This window comes from Limanda limanda, chromosome 9 (assembly GCF_963576545.1).
Source record: "Limanda limanda chromosome 9, fLimLim1.1, whole genome shotgun sequence".
Classification (NCBI taxonomy): domain Eukaryota; kingdom Metazoa; phylum Chordata; class Actinopteri; order Pleuronectiformes; family Pleuronectidae; genus Limanda; species Limanda limanda.
In genome coordinates this window covers 18,010,684-18,034,031 of record NC_083644.1, presented here as the reverse complement: position 1 = coordinate 18,034,031, position 23,348 = coordinate 18,010,684, and the positions used below count along the sequence as shown (strand labels likewise).

General features: G+C 42.1%; 2 protein-coding genes across 2 annotated transcripts; one reads left to right on the top strand and one right to left on the bottom strand.

Annotated features, from left to right (window-relative positions):
- Nucleotides 1-904: 904 nt before the first annotated feature.
- On the bottom strand, nt 905-7,157 carry mpnd (MPN domain containing). Its single transcript, XM_061077941.1, has 13 exons — nt 6,980-7,157; nt 6,218-6,420; nt 5,843-6,064; nt 4,938-5,037; nt 4,708-4,786; nt 4,521-4,617; nt 4,360-4,432; nt 4,159-4,235; nt 3,633-3,801; nt 2,483-2,553; nt 2,299-2,388; nt 2,099-2,191; nt 905-1,795 (listed from the first exon to the last, which is right to left on the bottom strand). Exons 1-13 carry the CDS (start codon nt 6,981-6,983, stop codon nt 1,709-1,711), a joined length of 1,365 nt encoding a protein of 454 aa, XP_060933924.1. The 5' UTR covers nt 6,984-7,157; the 3' UTR covers nt 905-1,708.
- Nucleotides 7,158-10,829: 3,672 nt separating this feature from the next.
- On the top strand, nt 10,830-23,212 carry mutyh (mutY DNA glycosylase). Its single transcript, XM_061078895.1, has 25 exons — nt 10,830-11,035; nt 11,536-11,604; nt 11,714-11,880; nt 11,969-12,165; nt 12,736-12,820; nt 12,912-13,028; nt 14,303-14,375; nt 14,475-14,604; nt 14,690-14,767; nt 14,868-14,943; nt 15,544-15,630; nt 16,244-16,368; nt 16,925-16,964; nt 17,051-17,124; nt 17,209-17,250; nt 17,336-17,407; nt 17,547-17,660; nt 17,732-17,829; nt 19,262-19,406; nt 19,533-19,620; nt 19,706-19,888; nt 20,241-20,386; nt 20,476-20,625; nt 22,573-22,623; nt 22,739-23,212. Exons 1-25 carry the CDS (start codon nt 10,830-10,832, stop codon nt 22,880-22,882), a joined length of 2,757 nt encoding a protein of 918 aa, XP_060934878.1. The 3' UTR covers nt 22,883-23,212.
- Nucleotides 23,213-23,348: the final 136 nt, after the last annotated feature.

Genomic DNA, 23,348 nt, shown 5'->3' with positions numbered 1-23,348 from the left:
AAAGTTTCCCTGGAGGTGTTCCAGAGATAAAAAGAACAAGACATCACACTTTCAAAATTGCATTCATATTCTCCAAAATATAATTAAATAAGCATGTTTCTTGTCCAATTATTGTATTTGTATTATATTTATTTATAAATGAATCGGAACTAGAACCTAAACATCTACTATTTTGAATTACACACAAAATTCTGTCCGACAAAGATTCACACCTATACACATACACACTTACCAGTATTTGCTTGAAACTTGTGACAGGCACCACCTCAGTGACTCTGAGCCAAAATAGTCATACCGGAAAGATGCAATTACATAATCTACCTTGTAGGTATGTATGTACAAATGCGTTCTTTTGTTGCTTCATTCCGTGAAACTAAACATGAATACACGCTTGCTGTGGATCTTAGATCAGGAAACCTTGACTGCACCTGATTATTGTCAAATGACAAATATTGTGTTAACTTATAAATATCACAAGTTAATGCATGTATATTGTACCACTGGTGATCAAGTGTGGAAAATGTGGAATATGGCCAAAATGGCTACTAAATGCAAAATAGCAGGCTTCCTGTTGCGTTTTTCAAATTGCACATACTCTTTTGTTTGCCTGGTCAATTGATACATGTATATCGATTTTTGTGAAGATCGGTCAATGTGAACATGTTCCGAGGGTCTCGGGGGGCACCGTTGAGCCATTTCGCGAGGGCCATTGAAAATTCCTCCAGAATACGTCAATTTTCACCACTTTCTAATTGCAAATTTTGGTAAGAATTTAGGCATGTTAAAGCCCCTCAAAAAGCCAATTAATTTGCCTGAATAATAATAATAATCCTTACAATTCCAATAGGGCCTCACTGTCTGTCAGTGCCTGTCAGTGCTCGGGCCCTAAAAAGAGATAGACATGTTTAAATAGTTCCAGTGTGTATATTTTAATGCTTTGTGGGTAATCAATCAGCAGGCTTAAGGCAGAAGTCTTCACACATGTACATCATACAGTCCACAGTTAATAAATACAGTACAGCAAGAGAGGAAGCAATCATGAGTCCTAACAACAGGATTCATGTCTGGTGGAACCTGACAGGGACACAGTAGAGACGCACATTCACAACGTAGCTCTCTCACACACACACATTGGTTCGCAAACCAATTTCAGAGTATAGTTTAGGTCACTACCATTTTTTTCATATTTTCAGCCCAGTCACTGATCCTGGTTTACTCTATAAAGGCAATTACAAGGTAACATTGTACATATCTGTCAAAATCTGCTCATAGCACAGGAAGCTGGCACCGACAGGCACATAGGTCCATGTGTAAAAGGTAAGAGGTCGGCGTTCCTCCATGGGCTGATGTCAGGTCCATGAAACACTTCCATTTAGTGTCATTAAAACAATATTTCACTATTGGTTTTTAACACTCGTTAGTTCCCTGTTCTCGAATCCCCTTCTCTGTTGGCAAATAAAAGGTCCTGGGGTGACTCACATCACAGCTTTAGCACCTTCAGTGTCATTGACGTGTGTTTTGACCCGTGATAACGCTGCGTCAAATTAAGCATGAGAGAATTCAAGGCATCTACATGTGTTTCAGAGCAGGTTTTACATTGTTTACGCCCGTGGCACCCGAGACCTGGTGGCTCTGCACAGGAGGTGTTTGAAATGGAACAACTTGAGATGGAGAGCGGCCATGTGCACATGAGCAAGAGCGGCTCTGCTCAGGGAATGCTGCCCAGCTGACTGTAGACATGCTCCAAGATCTGCGAGTAGGCCTGGTCTTTGGGGGCATGGCAGCTCAGGGAGCCCTGAGGAAGGAGACACACATTGTAGGTCAGATGCAGTAGCTTCAGGAATCCCAAACACATCCCTTTATAGCTGAGGCTACATCCACACTGCTACTTTTCCATTTGAAAATGCATGTAAATGTGAGAGATCACATCATATGCATTTTCAAACATGTTAGTATGGACGTGGATCTAAACTTATATAGAGCCAAAACATGTGGCTGGAGATCGTTTTAGCTCAAAAGCGCCGTTTTCAAACAGAAACGTAGTGTTATGGATGTAGCCTAAGTTAACATCTATTTTGTCTTCCATTTATCCTTCTACCTTGATCTTTTCCATCATGGTCGTATCCGGGCACCAGTACTGGCTGAACTGGACGACATCGGGAGCCGCCCTGTAGTAGTCGACCAGCAGCATCTTTGGATAGAAAAACATGTTTAATGGTAATTTATAAAAACCATGATAAATATCTTGATTTCTCTGTTGTATTTGTTTTCAGAGCTCTGACGCTGCAGTATCGGTACCATCTCATTCAGGACGTCACTGGTGAGGAAGTTGTCTTGTACGTAGGTGACCTCCACAGCCACTGGGATGCCGTAGTCATTGGGCCGTTGCTGCAGGAACACAGATGAGACGCAGGTTTATCATAAAGCATCAACAAATGTCTCCCACATTGAATTAGTCTTTTACTTATGTGTGTTTGTTTACCTCAGGTGGTGGTACGACCCAGAATGGAGTGATTGTGGACGCCACACCTTGATTGCCGTGGTAATATGGTCCTGTTGAAAAGAGAAAAAGTTTAGAGCTAAATGATGACGAGGTTTAGACCAGACAAACTGTGTGTTCCTGATTGTTATACCTCCACTTGCCCCTGGCAAATATTGGAAATGCAAGAAGTTTCCATTTCAGAAACCGGCAGTGAAATTTACCTATAGCACACTAGTAACACTTTGGTTACAAATTATTTTGTTCATATTTTACTGAGCTCATTGCAGTGATCAACCTACAGGTACTCAACAGTGAACATGGACAAAACACCTCACTTTTTGCTTTATTTCCTTGCATAACACTATGCAGTAGTAAGACGAAAAAGTTACAGCTTTTCTTTCTACAAAAGTAATACACAATAAAATAAACATCCCGGAAAAGTAATATATTTAAAGGAATTGCACTCTTCTATGGAGTTTTATTGTGTTATGGTTTAGTGGATGTTTGTCAGTGCAATTCTGTAGCTAGTTTCTTTTTTCACTCTGCGTTAATTGCCCTTAACCAAAGTGCCTTGGGGATTAATAAAGTCGTTTTGCATTGTATTGGATTTTGTGACTGGGAAATAAACAGAACTGTTTATTCAGATGGCTTTGATAGCAGCTGAGGGTATGTTACTGAAATGAATCTGTTGACACTTTACCCCATTACCTTATTTCATTTTTATTAGAGTACATTTTTGTAATGTTTTTCTCCCCCTGTTAATGGGGTTTTCTAGTAGTTTTGTCTCACTCTTATTGAGGGTGAAGGTCAGTGGAGGTTGCACCTTGAAGTTAAACCCCATGAGACAAATTGTTCATATGGCTTTAGAGATAATATTTGATGATGATAACCATTTCTGACCCTGCAGTACACTTACTGTACTACCATTGTAGCTAGATCCTCCTCCTCTGTAAAGTATATAGAGCTACTTCAGTGAACTTATTCAATTCTATTTGACTTCCATGCAGGGACTCACTAGTAGTAGTTAGTACTAATACTCACTAGTACTAATTAATTAATAATATTGATAGAACATGTTTTCATAGCGGGAAAAGTTTTTTCAAGACAGTTTTATATGCAGATCAATAATGAATAACAGTCCCACACTGACCACAAATGATGCCCAGACAGGGCTGGAAGCCGTTGTTTGAACCCTGCAGCCTCAGCTGGTGGTCCATCTGGGAGTCAATGTCCTGCAGCGAGGGCAGAGCCGGACCACGGGGGTGACTGTGGTACCAGCCCACCAGCGACAGCCCGCGCATGAACAGGTTCTGACAGATCTAGACCAGAGGAAACGGGACAATACACTGATTTAACAAAAGGGATACATGGTTATTCTTAATACATGTGCACATCTCCAGGCTTTGCAAACATAGCACGTAGTTCGGGTCCCGGCCAGTCAGACCACTTACTAACTGTCATTTTTCTAACTCTACCCTGACATCCAGTTTCCTGCCTCCTCCCTCACTCTGCCAACAAACCAAATCATAGAAATGTCCCAGAAAATGAAAAAAGTGCTGCCTGCTGAGCTGTCCTGGGGCACAGGAAGAGGCTGTGAATCTTTAAAATGTCTGTCATTCACCTTCATGTTTTCTGAGGGCAAACATGACTGATTCACAGTCCTTGTGTTACTGTACCTCCTCCTCAACAGCAGAAGCTGCGTCTCTATCCGCCAGCCTGGTCCGACAGGGGAAAGCCCTTAAGACTGTCAGCACTGAAATACAGCAACGATAAAGAGAAACACGCTGGTGATGAAGACATCCTCTTTTTCATATTCTGCTAATATATACCTATGTGTTATTGCTTATTCCTATTTCTACGGCTAACGTCCCACTCACATTGTGTGTTGGTGTCCCACCGTCCTCCGAGGTATCCCACCACCTCACTGGTGGTCAGGTGACAGTGAAAGTCCTATAAAAGAAACACAAGCAGGTAACTATGTTTTTCAAAATGTGGGTCAGTGTTTCGTTATCCTGCTCCAGCTGCGACTGTAGCTCACCATTAGCAGCAGAACATTACTGGACACGGCCACGTTGAAAGGCTGAAATCTGTTGATGGCTGAGAAAGCCGACAGCTCCACTAGAGTGTGCGTATCTCTGAGGAGACAAGGTAGTGTGTCATTCACCGCATGTACATTATGATAGTCATTTAAAATTACATAGATCAGTCAGAATAGCAGGATGTACCTGGCAGCGTCTCTGGTGCCCAAGGTGCAATATCTGACAGGAATTCTCTCTCTGTCAGTTCTTCGAGAAACCATGACATCTGTAACGAGCATCGGAAAGGTTTGAGACGAGAGGAGAGGAGAGGAAGAGGAAGAAGAGGAGGAAGGGGAGGGGAGGGGAGAGGGAGAGTGAGAGGAGGGGAGGGGAGAGGAAGAGGAAGAGGAGAAGGGGTTAGAAGAGCAGGATCGTACCACTTAATCCAGGTTTGCCGTTCTTGTTCTTCTCATCTGCTTGCACGGCCGTTTTCCCCTCCTCTTCATCCTCGTCGTCATCTTCCTCACTCACCAGGCTCTGACATCACAGGATATAAGACACAGGGTTAAGTAGAGACAGTCATATAAACTATCAGGTGAGCACATCATGCCCCAAGGTCCCGGAAACAAAAGTTGAGAATATCATTGAAGAGAAATGGCTTGATAATATAAACTTTTTGTTAACATGGATGATTAAAGGCCAGAAAATCATCTGTTTCATTCCAGATCTGGGATTTTTGACTAACTTTAATAAAACACTGTATATTTTCACCTCTTCAGGCCTCTAACAATCCTCCCAATTAAAGAGTGTGATAAAGGAAAACTGCTCATGTCCACAGTGAATCTGTGATCAGGGCTCAGAGAAATTCTGTCTCCAGAATATCTACGGCTCAATGTAATGGACTGTGGATTATAAGATTACAGATTTATCTTCCTCTGTGAGCAAATAATTATAAGGGTAGACTTTATTTCCAAGTGAATAAAGTTCTGATCTTTCCCTTGTTATAGAATTAATCACTCCTCTTTTAAAATCGGACTTTTCTCTTCTTCTCCAATCTTTTTCTCTCTTAACGTTCTGTCTCTGCACTGAAACAAGAATAGGGAATTTCCCCGGTGTTGGATCGATAAAGTTTTATCTAATCTTATCTTAACTTATTAACTATCTGATAAGATGCTGTACTACAAGTAAACAGGCTTTTCATTCAGCTTTGTCGTTATTCGCACAGAATTAGAAACTATTACAAGAAAATATGTTCTAATTTCAGTATTTTGTGTCAGATACTTTGCTTGATTCAGAAAAGGAGAAGATGAAGAGCAAAAAGGATCCGTCCTTGTGGTCTCACCATGTCTGCGCTGGGCTGGTACTTGTGCAGCCAGGTGGTTTTGTACTGGACCAGCTTCTGCCCCCGGTATCGTACCGACGCCCAGCCGCAGCCTGACTTCTTGGCAGGGTTGACCAGACGTTTGCAGTGAGTCGCCCAGGCACTGGGGGAGTTGAAGATCTGACCCGTCTCCACCCATCGGATCTTCCCATCATTCAAGAGGTCCCCAACAAAGTTCTTACCCTGAGGAAAGAGAGAAGAGGAAGATGAGAGTGTTTACTCCCCTAAAGAAATCACCTGGTGCAATTCAGAGACACTGGCCAACCTCACCAGACACAACTCAACACATAAATATTACACATTCTCTCCGTTTTCTGCTGTGCTGTGTGTTATTACCAGGTAGTGGATGGCCAGCACGCCGTCCCCTGGCTCCACCAGGCCGTCCTTCAGCAGAACCCTCAGGGTGATGCCTCTTCGGGTCAGCAGGGACCCCCGGCCGGAGCTTGACCTCAGTTCTGCCTCCTCCCCTCCGCTCAGCTCCTCCTCATCCTCCTCTCCTCCATCCTCCACCACCTGTGGTGAGCTGGGTGGCTCTGAGCCTGGGAGGACACACACACACACACACACACACACACACACACACACACACACACACACACACACACACACACACACACTGAGGATCAGGTCTGCTGGAGGCAGGAGGGGGTGTCGTGTTGATGTTGGAGCCTCATGTTAGCTTGTTATGGTGCATTAACATCAGGTTTACTCAATGAAGCACTGTTCCTGAGACGCTTCCACATTACAAAGCACCTGACTGCCAGTGAAACATCTGTCTATGGAGGTAACAGGAGGATTAACGTGCAGGATTCGCTCCCTTCACATTGACTTGGTAACGAGCGCTCCAGTGTAATGGCAGCCGGCCTCATTCATAAGTGCTGCATATTAAAAATGATAGCCAGCTTGTTCCGGTTCAGGGAATCTCACAGGGACGGAAATCAAAAAAGAAAATCGAAACTGGCGTTTCCGTGAATACGAGCTGAGCCTTGCGGGCTGTTCTTTTGTTTCTGCTCGGCTGTCTCCGCAGGAAGAAGCCTGCCTCCCCCCCCCCCCTTCATGTCTCCCTCACATTTCCAATCATCTGTCCATTATTCTCACCCATGTCTCTGAACGCCGTCAGGTCCAGCCCCGTGGAAGAGCGGTTTGTGTTCCGGACCACTCGCGGCTTGTGAGGGGGGTTCGAGCGCCAGGCTGATTTCACGGACACACACACACACACACACTTCGCCACCCTGGCTCCAGCTATTATTCAAAACATAAAATGAAGGCGTCTGTGTGTGTGTGGTTCCACTGTGTAGTTTCCTTGTTGTGTTGCTTTAATGTCAGGTCCCCTCCCCTTTCTTTCTTCCTTCCTGCGTCCTTGTCACTGTGTGTGTCAGTGTGTGTGTGTGTGTGTGTGTGTGTGTGTGTGTGTGTGTGTGTGTGTGTGTGTGTGTGTGTGTGTGTGTGTGTGTGTGTGTGCCGGTCCACGCCATCAGCCCTTAAACACCTCACAGTCAATATGAAGTCACGATATTAACGTAGGTTTGTGGATATTTGTTTTGAAAGATATTCATGTTTCAGCGGTGCAGCGATAAATCTGCCCCCCGGAGAAGAGGAAGTGTGGTCCCGCTCTCAGGAGACCCCCACACGGTCCATCCTGGGGACTGTGTGTAGAGAACAGTGTCTGATGACTGAGGCCGCAGGGTTCGAACCCACCGAACACGCTCCGCTGCGTTGAACTGGGTTTTCTGCACCGAGCGCCTGCATGTGAGCGAGCAGACGGGCTGACATACGGGGAAGCAGCCAGCAGGGGGCGGTGTGTCTAACCTGAGGCTGCCCAGCTATACTGCCACCCAGGGGCGGCTCCTGGTACAGGCGACATAGGCGCTTGCCTAGGGTGAAAAATGCCGAGAGGGCGGCACAAGAGACTGAATTATCATGACGTGACACATGCAATGTAAAACAATATATTAACATCACACCATCCTCCTCTAACCTGTTGGGATTTTTAATTTTTAACTATAGGTTGTGTCTGACTGAACTCATAACAATAAAGATAGGAGTAGTTTTAGCTAGATACGCTTGCTTAGTACACATGAATTTATAATAACCTTTTCCTCTCCTAATGTTTAATCTACAAATTATAATTGTGTGTGCGTCAGGAGGATGGTCAGTCTCACAGCTGTCTTGATAGGAGGTCAGACAGAGTGACGTTGTTGACTTTAATTCTGTTTCGTTGCTTTGGTTTCGAGGATCCGAATGTTTACACAGTCAGGTTTGTTTTGATATAGCTGAAACATAATATTCTTTGCTTCGCTGGACAACAATTTTGCCCCACATTGCATCTGTGGTTCAAGGCCATTTACGAAGTGAACAGGTTGCCAAGCAACTATAGCGTCATTGGGAGTGTCTCCCTGTTCTACTTCCGTATTCCAAATGCCAGGAGGATGGATTACGCCTGCGCACTTCCGAGGAGGAGGAACGAAGATCTGCTGCTATAAAATAGACAGATGCCGGATGTTCATCGCGCTCTGATACAACTAATGTACTGGAAGCCCATTGTTTTGCCGTAACCTGTTCATTGCTTTCCTAAATAAATACTTTGATTGACCAAACTGAGTTTGGCTCGTCTTCTCTTAAAGGATAAAAGAACACGCTTTAATAAACCCCGGGACGCACCGGAGGTAGACGCGCCGCGAAAAGTGATCCGCCTCATTTCCTTGCCCGTGTTCGCACCGGCAGCGTAATGCCGGGAAGAACCGGGAAGCGCCGCGGCCACACACACACACAAGCACATCATCTCCTGTGGGGGGTGGGGGGCGGCTACAGGCTTGCGTAGGTCAGTCACCTGTGAAGACCAGCATCATTAACCCGTGATCCAGTGTCGAGAAATGCGCTCCAAGTTTGGCAGGCTGTCGTGTTGGCAGGACTTCAACCACCTATTCATTGTACAATATCTAATAATATGTGAATTTAAAAACTAAAATAACCCATAACCATTCAAATTAAATATATATATATATATATATAAAAAAAAATTAAATTAAAAAATTAAATTAAATTTTTTTAAAAACTGCGCGCCCGCATCCTGCGCAGAAACCTACTGCACACATCCTGCGCACAAGCCCATTGCGCATGAATTACGAGCGCATGTTTTTTTTTTTTATTCTTTTTTATTTAATTAAATTTTTCTTTTTTTTATATTTAATTAATTTAAATTTACATAGTGTAATATATTTGGCAATTAATAGGTGATTGAAATCCTGCCAATTTGAAGAGTCCAGTATATTGCCGGCATGGAAATAAGAAAGTTTGGGGATCGAACCCGCGGCCTTCGAGTTGAAGAACGACCATTCTACCTAAACATTAAAGAAAATCTTTATTATCCTTCAAGGGCAATTTGATGTACAACCAGCAACCAGTGCATGACAAAAATAAACCAATAAATGCAATGTAAATAAAACACAATATAAAAACCTTATAGACTAAGTAGCAGGGGGAAATGAGCTATTAATAAATTAATTGATAAGTCGACCAACAGAAAATTACCCGTCAACTATTTGGATATTCTAGAAACATTTCTTTGTACTTTTAATTTCCTGTTGTGTTTCTAATTATTAATAATGTTGATGACATTTCCTTGATAAATGTGTGGAGGTTTTATTACCTCTGCTAAGGAGGTTATGTTTTCACCTCTGATTTGTCAGTCAACATGTAATAAACTACTGGACCAATAACCACAAAACTTGGTCCAAAAGTTATTGAGGATGCATGACAGTTTGCGTGTGTATGTTGGGGGGCGCCAATTTGAAATCTCGCCTAGGGTGCCAACATTGCCAGGGCCGGCCCTGCCGCCACCTGCTGGTAACACAGCTCCACGTTCACAGTATACACTGCGCGTTCACGTGCTCCTCGGAAAGTCCCCCTTCCAGATTTGTGGATTTTTTTGTTGGAATTTTGAATTGTAATATGGAACCTCACTTCTGTCAGTGAAATAAAAAAAGATGAACGCTAAATCATAATTATGTGATGGAAAATTGACATTATGAAATTGTAGTTTGTAAAGTTTGAAAATACTGAGATGATAGATTGAAATACTAAGTCACATAATTTATCCGAAACCAATCACTGCACCTTAGCACAGCACGTGCCCATAACTTATTGTTTTTACTGTATATATTGTTGTCTTACTGTATATATTGTTGTTTTATGTCCAATTGTTGTTTTATGCTTTATGTACAGTGAACCAACTGCACCAAGGCAATTTCCTGTATTTGCAAATATACTTGGCAAATAAAGGAATTCTGATTCTGATTCTTTAGAGTAGAGTAGATAGATAGATAGATAGATAGATAGATAGATAGGGTACTTTATTCATCCCCGAAGGGAAATTAAGTTGTCATAGCAGCCGGTATATTTGAATACAATAAAATACAATACAATAGAATAAAATAAAAAATATTGAGGTAGAAAGAATAAAAAACAGAAGCACAAGATAAAATAAAATAAATAGGTAGATAAGGTGCAGTGGCAAGATGATGTTAATAGTACTGATGATATGATGGTAATGTTATTGTTAGACAGTATATAAGTATATAAGTATATAAATAGTTGTTCCTTACTAAGGGCAGTGGAGGCCACTCTGTGTTAAAGCCCTATTAGACAAATTGTGATTTGTGAATATGGGCTATACAAATAAAATGTGATTGGTTGATTGAAGTAAATTTTTGGAAAAAGGTTATTTTTCCATCCTGAGATTCACGTGAAATTTCCTGTTCTGGAGCTACTTTCTCCGATTATTCCAACAATACTTGAACGCACACAGAGGTTAGGATGTTGCTAAGCAACCCACAGCCCCATGTAAACTGAGAGAGGAAGATGATTGAAAAGTCTTTAACGGGGTTATAATAAGGTAAATCCTGTGTAGCGCAGCTCCAGCTCCGGACTCGGCTGCGGAACCAGCATCATGTCGAACCCGGAGGAGCCAGCGAACATCGGCAGGGTGCTGAGTTTCCTCCGGGACTGGGACCGTGGAGACAGGGCGGTGCGCGGCCGCATGTTGAGCACCTTTGTGGGTCAGAGCTCAGGGAAGACGTGCTACGAGCTGGAGGGTCAGTTCGCTCAGGTGTCCAGTCTCTTTCTGGCTCGACTCACCACCTGGATGAGACTCACGTATCCTCAATCTGATGTTACAGCCATGTTTGACACGTGGAGCCTGGTGCTGATTTATCAACACGTGAATCACAGATCTAGCAGCAGTAGCCAAGCAAAACAAATAATGGTATTTTGTAATTCATATCTTTAAGTCACACATATGCATCATCTCATGTTTAAAATACTATAATGTATGTTCTGTATCCTGTATTGTATATTATATTGAATATTATTACCTTTTTTAGATCTGTGTGCAATGAGCTCTTCATGAACTTAATAGTTCTCTTAAATTCAAGTAAGCTGAACCAAATTGCACACACACACAAAGCTGTCCATCCTCTATGTCTGATTTTTAAGCTTCTTCTTTGGCCAAACCAAATCAGTTCTTTAGTTTTTGTATAATCCTGCTATGAGAACACACAATGGATTAGTGGATATATTGTTGGCCTCCTGGGGCCTCATCCTACTGGATTGACTCATATAACCAACTGAGACCCAGTCCTTCACTGAATGTCCAGATACATTTTTGGGACTTTCTTGGGCCTCCAGTTAAGAGCAATTAGGATTTTCCTGTCTGCATCAGGCCAGTAAGTGAAATTGAAAAAAAACATCATCATCCTAAACTATTAAATACTGTATCTGTGAGCCGTTCTCTGAGTGAGCTCAATTCCTCGGTGTCTGCTCTGTTTCGGTCAGTGATCAGTACCTGACGGAGTTCCTGGAGGACGGAGGCGTTCTCACTCTCCTGGACATCCTGAGTCACGCTGAGAGCAAAGAGGAGGACAAGGCTGAGGCCGTCCATCTCCTGCTCACTGTGTCCAACGCTGGTCGCAAGTACAAAGAGATGATCTGTGAAAGCCATGGTGAATTTCATTATTCTTCTGATTCACCATTTGGATAATTATACGCACTTTAGCATCCATCAGCTTTGCCCTCTTTATTACTCTACAGGTGTGGAAGTGATAGCAGAGTATCTGGCCAAGTCCAACACAGAGGAAACCCAAGACACAGCCTGGGCCCTTCTGGAGTCCCTGTCCCACTGGAATCCTAAATATCAACATCTGATCTACAAAAGCCTCATCGCCCTCATGGCTTGTAGATCTCCTAAAGCCCAGCAGATGGTGCTGCACACCCTACGTGTTGTTCAGGTACAGTTAGAGAAGAAGCTGCATACAAAACCTGAACATGACTGTTCTCTGTGCATTCCTGTCAACTCATGCACAGACCGTATCTATTTTTACCATCTGGCTGGAATTGTTTTGTTTATTTGTGTGAGTGTGTGTCGTCATGGAAGAATGTGGTCCTGACCTGGAGACACCCGCTGTAGCACCTGCCAAAATAGTCAAGTCTGCCTCAGAGTTAATTTCTGCTACAGGACCCACACACGTGAACACACAAACACACACACACACACACACACACACACACACACACACACACACACACACACACACACACACACACACACACACACACACACACACACACACACACACACAAGTAAAGACAACACCAGTTTATTACGTTTTTCTTATTATACGTTGTGTAACTTTCAGTTCCTTAGAAAGCGCTATAAAAAATCAAATGTATTATAATAATAATAATTATTTGGCTGGTGTGGTCCTATCATGAGAGGGTCTTTAGAATTATATATGTAATGAGAACCAAACTATTTATGATATTTTAACAATTTAAGAAGAAGTTATTTTCCCTCACAGTCCAAAATGAAGACGGCCCATCACAGCATTGTTGAGCCTCTACTGAACATGCTGCGATCTCTTCACCTGGACGTCAAGGATGAAGGTAAGAAGGGAAGACATTTAAACTCATAGTGATAAACGTTTCCTGTAGCTTCACAGTTTCACCTCGTCCATCACTCCTCTCTCCCTGACAGCTACTCATCTTATCCTTGACCTGAAGTGTTCTGAAGTGAGGCCGGTGCTTCTCAGAGGCCTGGTGGCTCTGCTGAGGCCTGTCCAAGAAGATGTGAAGTCACAGCAGATCACAGAAGGTGACGCTTCAGTCTGGATGTCTGTTGCTTTTCCATGTGTAGCTAATTAAAGTCAGTTTATCCTTAAAGTCTGATAGAGCTGCATGTTTAAACTGATCAGTTAAAGGGGAATTTCCATCAGGAAACCTATTGGGGGCTTGTCTAATTTTTCCTGAACTTCTAAAATAGACCTGTAGAAAACGTTTAAGCTGGAGAAATGAAGCCTCAGTTGACAAACAAGCAGACGAGTCAAGATTCGACAGTTTATATCCATTTTGACAAATAAAAACATAAAATATAGAGTGACACACATATATTAAATCTGAACCCCTAGAAAATAATAGAATAATAAACCCTTGAACAAATGTTTAATCCACTAAATCCTCAACACATAAAATGTATAGACAACACACTAACACTAGAATCATACAAGCTTGATGAATTAACAGGATAAATTAAGCAATACAGTTATTGGCCCAAAATCTGAGGCCATACCATAAAAACAGGTAATATTCAAGATTCAAGATTCATGAGGAAATGCTTGAGTCACAGGCTCTCTTCTAGCAATGCTCAAAGTAAGTACATCCAAAAAAACTAAATTTGAATAAAATAGTACAAAGTAGTACAAAGTAGTGCAAATATGCCACGGTGCTGGTTGAGTGGAGTTATTGCATATCAGAGGAGTTTAAAAGTCTTATGGCCTGGGGGATGAAACTGTCTCATATTTACACTCAGAAATGTGTGTGTGGATCTAATTTGCATGAGGTGGGCCTGTACCTTCTGATAACACAAGCAAACAAGAAGTACACTCCGAGAGTTTACTCCTCCACTAAGGCCCAACAGTCACAGCCACATTTACATTCAGTGGATTAAAATTTTTTATTTGAAGATTCAAAATGTATATTTGGATCTGAACCAAATTGAACACACTCATAGAATCAGTCCCATAAATTTGTCACCAGGATCCATGAATATTTCTTTGAGAAATAAACAAAAAAAGGTTGAAAACGCCCTATATCGCACAATGTAAAAGAAAGTTAAACAAGAAAATCCTGGATGTTCCTCTGATCTGGATTCAAATAGAAATCGAACAGGTTCTCCTCTGACCCACACCGCATGCTACCAGCAAGTTTCAGGGAGATACATTGAGTGTAATCTTTCATACACAAAAACAAACCTACGAAAAAAAAACAAACAGGGCTGAAAATATAACCTCCCTGATGGAGGTAATTATATCCTGTGAAATGAAATGAAATGTTATTATCACTTTCTTTTTACACATACAATGTCGTCAGAGGCTGAGATGATGGTGATGATTGGATCTCTGCCTGTGTTTGTGCAACAAGCGGCTGCAGCTAAAACCATAAGGTATGGTCATTAAATGAGAAAAGATATGATGGAAAGTTATAAGGATTAATTGCAGTTTATTAGAAGTGATGTATTTTAATGGTGTTGATTGTGTTGAAGGTTGCTGGCTGAAGAGGATCAGGAGATTTCTCATGCTCTTGTCTCTCTTGGAGTGATCCAGGGTCTCCTGTGTGCTTTGGGCAACAAAGAACACACTGACGCTCAAATACAAGCCAGCCTGGCCCTGAAGGTACACACATGTTATCTGCTACACACATACGTGTGTTCCTCCATGCACATACTTCTTCTGAATACCTGCTGTTATCTCTGCCTAGCACTTTGTCCGCTCATTTCCTGTTATTGAGGAACACCTGGAGAGATTCATGGGCAGGTCACTGTTTGCAGCCTTTGTGGTAAGTTCTCATATAACCTGAAACATACCAGAAGAACACGGGTTAGAAGGTGAGCGTGTAGAAGATTGAAATAACAAATCGAATAACTCTGTCTCTGCAGAACCAGGCTGAGACTTTCCACATGAATCTGGATGAAACACAAGCAGAAAACCTGCTGACGAACAAAGTCAACATATGTGAAGTTGAAAACTTTAACCACTAAGATTATATTAGAGCTGGTTGAAGAGTTCGACGCCTCAGTTTGATTCCCTAATGTTTGTGTTACAGTTTTGGATGGTGACTCTGAAGACTAACAAGAGGAGCATATACTGTATAATAATTTGAATGAAATAGATGAATTCATTTTATTTGAAATGTTGTACTTGTTGCATTTATATGTTTATAAAAAACTGTGTAACTGTCAACATTTTCTGCTACTTTTTTCAAATTTAAAGAATCACGAAAAATAAAATTGATTACTTTGCTTCCTGACTCATGATTTTATTTATTTATTTTTTTACGTTTTCTCTAAAAAAGCACAAATAAGAATCACATCTTCTATTTATTATCCTTACATTCCAATAGGGCCTCCCACTGTCTCCCACACAAAAAGACCCGTATGCAACTTTTACTTGACCCACCTACCGGACATGACGTAGCGCCTACTTCCCCCACATCCTCGCAGCTGATTGGACGAGCATCCTGAACGTGGCGGGAGACAAACTGGAATCTGCGAGGTAAACAAACCGTGATATCCCACTGTACATGTGGACTGATGATGAGCGGGTTGCGATCAGCGATGCGTCAAAGCAAAAGAGGCGTAGTGGAAGTGATCGAATCTGCGAAAGCAAAGAGGAAGAGGACAAAGACAGCGGTGAAAGAAGGTACAGTCACCGTGGTGATTTAACACGTGTTGTTTCCAAAGGCAGAGGCCGAGGGGAGTGGGTTTATATTGTTTGTAAACATTAAGCAGTGTTCGGAGTCTCCTGAGTCACAACAGCTCATCCTACTTCTATTCTCTTAAGTTTCACATCTGTTTTCATAAGAGACTTCACTGAACTCTGCATGTCTTTGCCTTCATGGTGCAAATAAAGTTTCACTTGATACATCAGGCCCACAAACCAGCATACACACTCTCCCCTACTGTCTCTGCAGTGTTTGTGCAGAGAGCAAAATCAGCTCTGCACAATAGCAAAGATAATTCATGCAAATTTAATCATGATGCTATAACTATAATGATATTTAACTGTTTCTATAATTTGTGGGTGCTGAGCATTAGTTTAAGACGACGGTAATAGCTGCTGTTTTGATTTGTTTGAATGATTTTTATTATTGTGTCAGGCACATTAACCGCTCAGCCTGAAACAGGCTTACAATAAAAAATATTTGATTAAAGCTAAAATGAAGGACATATTTAAGTATCTATAATCAAATTAAAAAGGCCCTGAACTATTGCCTCATACTAAAAAATAGAATGAAAATGTTTTGATCTTCCAGAGGAAACCACGGCCTCACCGTCCTCGTACCACACGTTCACCGATCCTGCTGCTGTGCTGCTGCTGCGCTCTGAGCTCCTGACCTGGTACGACAGGGAGAAGAGGGAGCTGCCATGGAGGACTCTGGTAAAAACACACACATTCAGTTTACTGGTTTGTCAGAGACAGACACACAACAATCACAATATATATATAATGTATTATATATTATGATGATGACACGGTTACTGCAGCATAATTTTTTCTATTATAAGAAAGATGTTTTTATTCTATTATACACTGATACAGTTGCACAAATATACCTAAACACAACAAAACAAAAATGGAATGTAAAGTCAGTAGATTATAGATCAAACTGAGGCTGTGTAATATGATATATTTATTTCTTATTGATTTTAATCTGACAGTATTTGACTTACTGCTGAATGTACAGTGATGCGATTTCTTATTTATGTTCTTATCTTATTATAATGTTTACTTTTTTCAAAAGTTCTGTTTTTATGTCTCAATCTGCATCAATTCTCACTTGAAGGACTCATTTCATGATAACTGAGTAATACAATGCATCTTTATCATTCACAGTGATATTCAATAATGCCCCAACATTTTGAAAAAATTGAATTGTTGTTGATGCTTGTACATGAAGTAATGTAAAGGCCGGCTCCCTGTACTTCTCTGACAGGCTTTGACAGAACCAGACCTCAACATCAGGACATATGCAGGTATAAAACAGTTTTATTGACAAATGTAAGATATTATAAGCTGCTGTTGACATAATTTACAAGAAGGTTTTCTCCCCTGTTCTCAGTCTGGGTTTCAGAAATCATGCTGCAACAGACTCAAGTGGCCACAGTAATAGATTACTACAACAAGTGGATGAAGGTAGGTGTCGTAAAGGTATTAGGTATTTATTCAATCTAGTGAAAATCCTGCCTGGTGTGTAATTTGGACTTCTTTATGTTCCAGCGGTGGCCGACTGTTCAGGATCTGTCAGCTGCCACACTGGAGGTGATCACTAACAGCAGCTACAGACAGTTTTCATCTAAAAATGTAAAAAATGAACTTGGATTAATTTATTTTGATCTATTTGTAGGAGGTGAACCAAATGTGGGCGGGTCTCGGATACTATTCCAGAGGAAGAAGACTTCATGAAGGAGCTCAGAAGGTTTGTGTCCGTGTATCTGTGGCACCAGCAGCTTTGTGTTAATTTTCGGCCCATTGCAAAGTAACTGGTATGGTCTCACTGCTAATTGATGAGAAAAATGAAAAGTTGTGTGTTAATTGTGTTGCTGTGTTTCTTTTAGGTCGTGACAGAGCTGAAGGGACAGATGCCTCGGACAGTTGACAGCCTTCTCAAGGAGTTACCTGGTGTGGGACGCTACACTGCTGCTGCTGTTGGTTCTATTGCACTGGGACAGGTTGGTCATCTAACACACACACACACGTTTCTAGATGCTGGTGACAAGCTGACTGTGTCCTTGTTGCCTAGGTAACCGGAGCCGTGGATGGAAATGTGATCCGGGGGCTGTGTCGCCTGAGAGCCATTGGAGCCGACAGCACCAGTCCTGCAGTAACTGAGGCTCTTTGGTGAGTTTAAAGCCCAATAAATATCCCCAACAAACCCTAGATAAAAAGTAAACAATATCAATTTTAATTCACCCACAGACGTAGCATGTCTGATCTCAGCTGGTGAGTCAGTCCTGAGTGTTGGGTCTGTACCGCAAAAGCCCGATAGCCTCAAAGTCACTGTCACTGTCGGCTGATCTAAGGTGGCGTGCTGCTTGTTTTTTAGTCATCAATAAAATCTTAAAGTCAATCCAGCAAGGCCAGAATCGCTGTTACGTGGTTTCTTAAACCAGTCCTGATGCCCCCAGTTTATTGATTCTCGATGCAGTGAGGAGAGAAGATGAGCAACACAAGTTAGCACCAAGTAATACCCCCCACTCCTGAAGACTGTCCTGTGCTGGGTGTGTTTAAACCCAAATGTCCTCACATGACTTGAATTGTTGATCCCACTCAGGGAGACGAACTGACCATGAGGCTCAGACACACTGAGTGTTTGTTTCGTTGGTCGACCTTAGCAGTGAGGTCATCGCCGTCCTAGAGACACTGAGCTGTTGTTTACAGTGAACGAAATTTGAGTGGGACCTGGTGCAGAAGCATTGGCCTCAAACAACATAAAGATATAAGACCTAATGATACAAATACTGGATACAGTTGTCATGGCTGCCATTATTCACAGTCATCTCCTCAAGGGCAAATATGTTTTTTTTGACACATGAAGTTGAGGGATTTATGTTTCCAGAGTAGAAAGAATGTTTGTGAGCAGAGATTTTATTAATAATGTGTATCTAGATGTCATAGAAACCCTGTTATAAAATCTGATGAATATTCCCTAAACTATAAAACAGCTCTTCCCCCCTTTGCAGCAGAGGGCGGGGTCGAAATCGAACATTAGGCCTTTCGTCTCTGCTAGCTCACCTGGTAGAGCAGGCAGCAGAGCTTATATTTTAAATCCTAGTTTTAAAAACAAACTTACATACAGAAGTCTGTTCATGTAAAAAGAACTGTAGTAGTATTGACGTTTTAAGTAACACTTCTTTGAACTGGGATAAGCTCTTGAAATACCCACATTTTTTAGTGATAAATGATTAATATACTGTCAAAAATAAATTTGTCAAATATTTTCTAGATTGCTTATAATATTAATATTTGTAATAGTGCCATTCATATCTGTCTAACATTTTCTTTTGTATAAATTCTACAAACATTGATACAATAAATATTGGTATTTTGTTAATGTGCTCTGTTACTCGCCACATCTATTACACTTCTGTCCGTCCTGGCAGAGGAATCCCTCACATGCTGCTCTTTCTGAGGTTTTTTGATAGTTTTTCCTCCCTCTTGTCGAGGGTTAAGGTCAGAGGATGATGCACCTTGTTAAGACCTATAAGGCAAATTGTGATTTGTGAGTAAAGGCAATACAAGTCAAATTAGATTTGATTCTGTTGTATTTCAGGGATCTAGCCAACACACTGGTGGACCCAGACAGACCTGGGGACTTTAACCAGGCCATGATGGAGCTGGGGGCCCGAGTGTGTACCCCTAAAGGAGCAGTGTGCAGCCAGTGTCCTGTCCAGTCTCACTGCCACTCGTATCGCAAGGTAAAGCCTATCGCTGGTGCTAACCGCTGTTCATAAGGAGTTTTCATGGTTTGTGCTTTGCCTTCTAAACACAGAAGAAGAAGTCAGTGATCATTCATGTCTGTGATCATGTGTCTGAATGTGCAGGTTCATGTCAAACAAGAGCAAAACTCTAAGAAGCTTCTGGGGAAGCTGGGGGGGAAAGCTTCATCCCTGCATGATATAGAAGACTGTGGTCAGTGTTCTTCCTCCCTCACATCTCTCAGAACTTCATTTAGATGTGACTCTAAATAACTCTAGAATGTTCCCCTCTCCCTCAGTGATCGGTGGAACATGTCGGCTCTGTCCCTCGGATCCGTGGGACAATGCGTTGGGCGTTCACAACTTCCCCAGGAAACCGGCAAAGAAAGCGCCCCGGGTGGAGCGAACTCTGACCTGTGTGGTGATCAGACGTGGTGACGAGGGAGAGGAAGAGTACCTGCTCACACAGAGACCAGACAAAGGTAAGAGCCTGCAGTGTTTCCTACTTGGAGGGTCTGGTATGTGGTGCTCAACACCTTACGCCACAATTAGTTTGTAGCCTGAGGGTAAATATTTAGTTTTTCACATTCTTATTTAAACCGCTAAAAAACACCTGTCAAAAAACTATTATAAAGCTCTTTGTGTGTCATCAAGACTACAAGAGCAATATTCACATACAGGACATTTACATGTCACTAAGTTTTCAATTTCAGAGGACAGAAATAATAGAAGAAGTAACAAATAAGGAAATACAAAGACGGGTTTAGGATACAAAAGTAGGGTTTAAAGAAAAAGTGATTTAAAGTACAAATTAACATCTGTGTGTGTCTTTAGGTTTGTTGGCAGGCTTGTGGGAGTTTCCTAGTCTTCTGCTGGATGAGGAGAGTTCTGAGATGAAACAGAAGGGGGCGCTCTGTGCTGTGATCAGCGGGATACTGGGAACAAGTGTGACTGAGACCCTCCTCCAGCACATCGGAGACGTAAGCACAAATCTTACACACAGAAATAAAGTCTTTGTATATCTGTGTAACAACCCTCTGACTGATCACTATCTGATGGCTGTTTGCAGGTGGTTCACATCTTCTCCCACATCCACCAGACGTATGTGGTTCACATTGTCCACCTGAAAGACTTAGACACACAAACACACACTGAAAACACACATTGGCTCAGCAGAGCTGCGCTACAGGAAGCTGCCGTGTCCACAGGAGTGAAAAAGGTTTCTGTTTTGGTTTCACAGCTGTGTGTGTGCGTGCGTGCGTGCGTGTGTGTGTGTGTGTTATGATAATGATTATAATAAAAGTAGCCTGCTTTAACAACAGCAGTCTACTTGCTTAAATGTGTCCTCTAATGTGAAACCTTAAGTAAAATATAAACCATCAGAAGTGTAAGAGTAAGTGATATGTAAAATGTGCTGTGTGTAGTTTTTTTTTGTCACATCACAGGATTTCAGTGGTTTTAAGTTTAGCTTCTCCCTGATATCACGCTGCTGTGGTAATTGTTTTTAAACCAGGAAATGAAAAAGCTGTTGTCGGGTATTGTGATTGTTAAATTCAATTTCAGAGATTCTGAAGCATGATTGCTGGAATGTCATTACTTCTGCCAAGGACGTTTCTGTTTCTGCCAGAATTTGTCAAAAGCCACTGCACTGATTTCCCTAAGTTGTGGAGAGATGTGGCATAACTTAAGGAAGAACCCATTCAAATTTGGAGTGGATCCAGGAAAGAATTTCACTTGTGTTAGCCTTGGCGGAGGTATCTCTCAACACCCTCTAGCCAGGGCTGGACTGGGAGAACAAAACGGCCCGGGCATTTTTTGGCTCAGACCGGCCCGCATAATTAGCCGAGCACATCTGCCATTGAATTGACGTAACTTATGTCTTCTAAATGTCTTAAAGTAGCTCATATTAAAAGTACTTAAGTATCAAAAGTATCTGGTGTTGAAATGTACTTAAGTATCAAAAGTACAAGAACTAAAATTAAAAATGCAAAGTGCTTTTTATAGTAGGTCTATACAGACACAAAACAACCCAAAATGTTTCTCCTCAAGATTTATCTCAACTGACTGAAAAATTACAACAATATGCATATAATGTATAATTTTACCAATTTTGAACCCTAGATGCTGAGGTTCAAATAGTAATGGACCAGTGCATCTGAACTTCTAATTAACTATAAACAAGTGCCTCTTGTGTCTGCCCAAGAACATTAATAAACCACAGTATAACCACTATACTATAGGCACACAAAATAAGACACTATCTCTATTCTAGAGGAAGTAAAAGTCGTAACAAGATTTCTGAAGGTGAACCTGCGGAGGGATAGACCAACCTCTCGCCCCCACCCCCCCACCCCCCGACGGCAAACACGCCACCGGACCTGCACATCTCAGGAGGGAGTGGGGCAGCGAGTGAGAGAGAGAGAGAGAGGTGCGCCGTGGGTAGAGGCGTGCGACGCCAACCTCCGCTGCTGAAGTAACGAGCCAGTTTTGAGAATGTATTGAAAATTGAAAATGCGCGCTCACATGTCTGCCTCCACTCGCTCATCATTGTCGAGTCCTCCTCGCTCGTCTCCCGGCGCACCTGCTGCTGCTGGGCTGGTGAACCCGGCACCACATAGGTCCGTCAGTTTGGCACATTTAGCAGCCTCCACCTCCAGAGACTTCAGCTTTTTTTCCCATGCTTCTCAGCGCCACCCGGGCGTTTTTTTACTCTTATTATCCATTAAGTTAAGTTTCTGTCTCAGCAGCAGCCAGTCCCGCGACTCCCCCCGCCAATGCCATGAGGTCCCGCCTCACCCTAGTTTGTGTTGTGATTGACAGCACTGTCAGGGCTCTCTGAGCCTGTCAGCCCATGATTGATTGACAATGACAAACAATAGACCAATAATATGTGTCGATGCTGGCAACACACTGCTAGCCCTCTGTAGCCAATTGGCTGGCCCAATTGGAGGGAATTTAGAGAGGAAGAAGAGAAAAAAAACAAAACAACAACATAGCGGACCAGACCGGCCCACATTGGGTCAACGGCCCACCGGGATTATGCCCGGTATGCCAGATGGCCAGTCCACCCCTGCCTCTAGCTGTGTTGGTTTTAGACAGCAGGAGTAAGTGAGTGTCCACACATGAGAATTAACATGGTTTCACATGGTTGTCCATTCTCCTGCAGATTGTGAAGCTGTATGATTCTGTGGAGAGTCAGAAAGAACAGACCTCGAAGGTAAGTACCTCTGCATATGTCTGCACTTTACGACCTTTTACAGCAACGCACCTTATTTTATGATCAATATTAGCAGATGTCACATATCTCACTTGTTTCTCTTTGTCTCTTTCAGAATGGAAAGAAGCAAAACGCTACTGGTGTCAAAAATAACAAGAAGCTACCTCCCTCAAAGAAAACCAAACTTGGCGCAGAGAGCAGCGGAGGCCGACAGCTCTCGCTCAGCTGCTTCTTCAAAGCAGTGAAAGAGGAAAGTTGATGGAGTTGGGTGTGAAAGTCCAACATGGGCCTTCACAAGTGTATGAGCTCCCCTGTTTCCAGATGAATGTATTGTTTTGATCTCATCACCGAATTCTATCGAATAATTTGAAGAGATATGTACGTTTTTAAATGGCTTCACATTGAGTGTGTTATACAGCTCTTATAAATCCCTTTGGGGACTTTTAGTTTTTATTGACCTCATTGCAGATCATGTTTTTATCACCAAATTATGTTCATAGTCATAAGATGTTTTCCTCTGTGTAGCTCAACTAATGTCTCTAAACTCCTCTGAATGTTCACAACACACCCACAACAATATCTGTTTGTGATCCGATCACAGTATTAAATAAAGTTTACATTTGTGTAAAACGAGTCACTGGCTCTGATTCGGGCAACAATATATTCTCTTCAGGCTTTAACTGGATCATTTGTTTGCTACAATTACCTTGAACCACTTTGAATAT

Coding starts and splice junctions, on each gene's coding strand:
- mutyh (XM_061078895.1), top strand. CDS start 10,830: ATGTCGAACCCGGAGGAGCCAGCGAACATCGGCAGGGTGCTGAGTTTC. Junction 14,944..15,543: donor GACGAACAAAGTCAACATAT/GTGAAGTTGAAA, acceptor GGTTGCGATCAG/CGATGCGTCAAAGCAAAAGA. Junction 16,965..17,050: donor CAACATCAGGACATATGCAG/GTATAAAACAGT, acceptor CCCTGTTCTCAG/TCTGGGTTTCAGAAATCATG.
- mpnd (XM_061077941.1), bottom strand. Junction 4,787..4,937: donor CGGCAAACCTGGATTAAGTG/GTACGATCCTGC, acceptor TGCTCGTTACAG/ATGTCATGGTTTCTCGAAGA. Junction 2,554..3,632: donor CTGTCTGGGCATCATTTGTG/GTCAGTGTGGGA, acceptor TCTTTTCAACAG/GACCATATTACCACGGCAAT.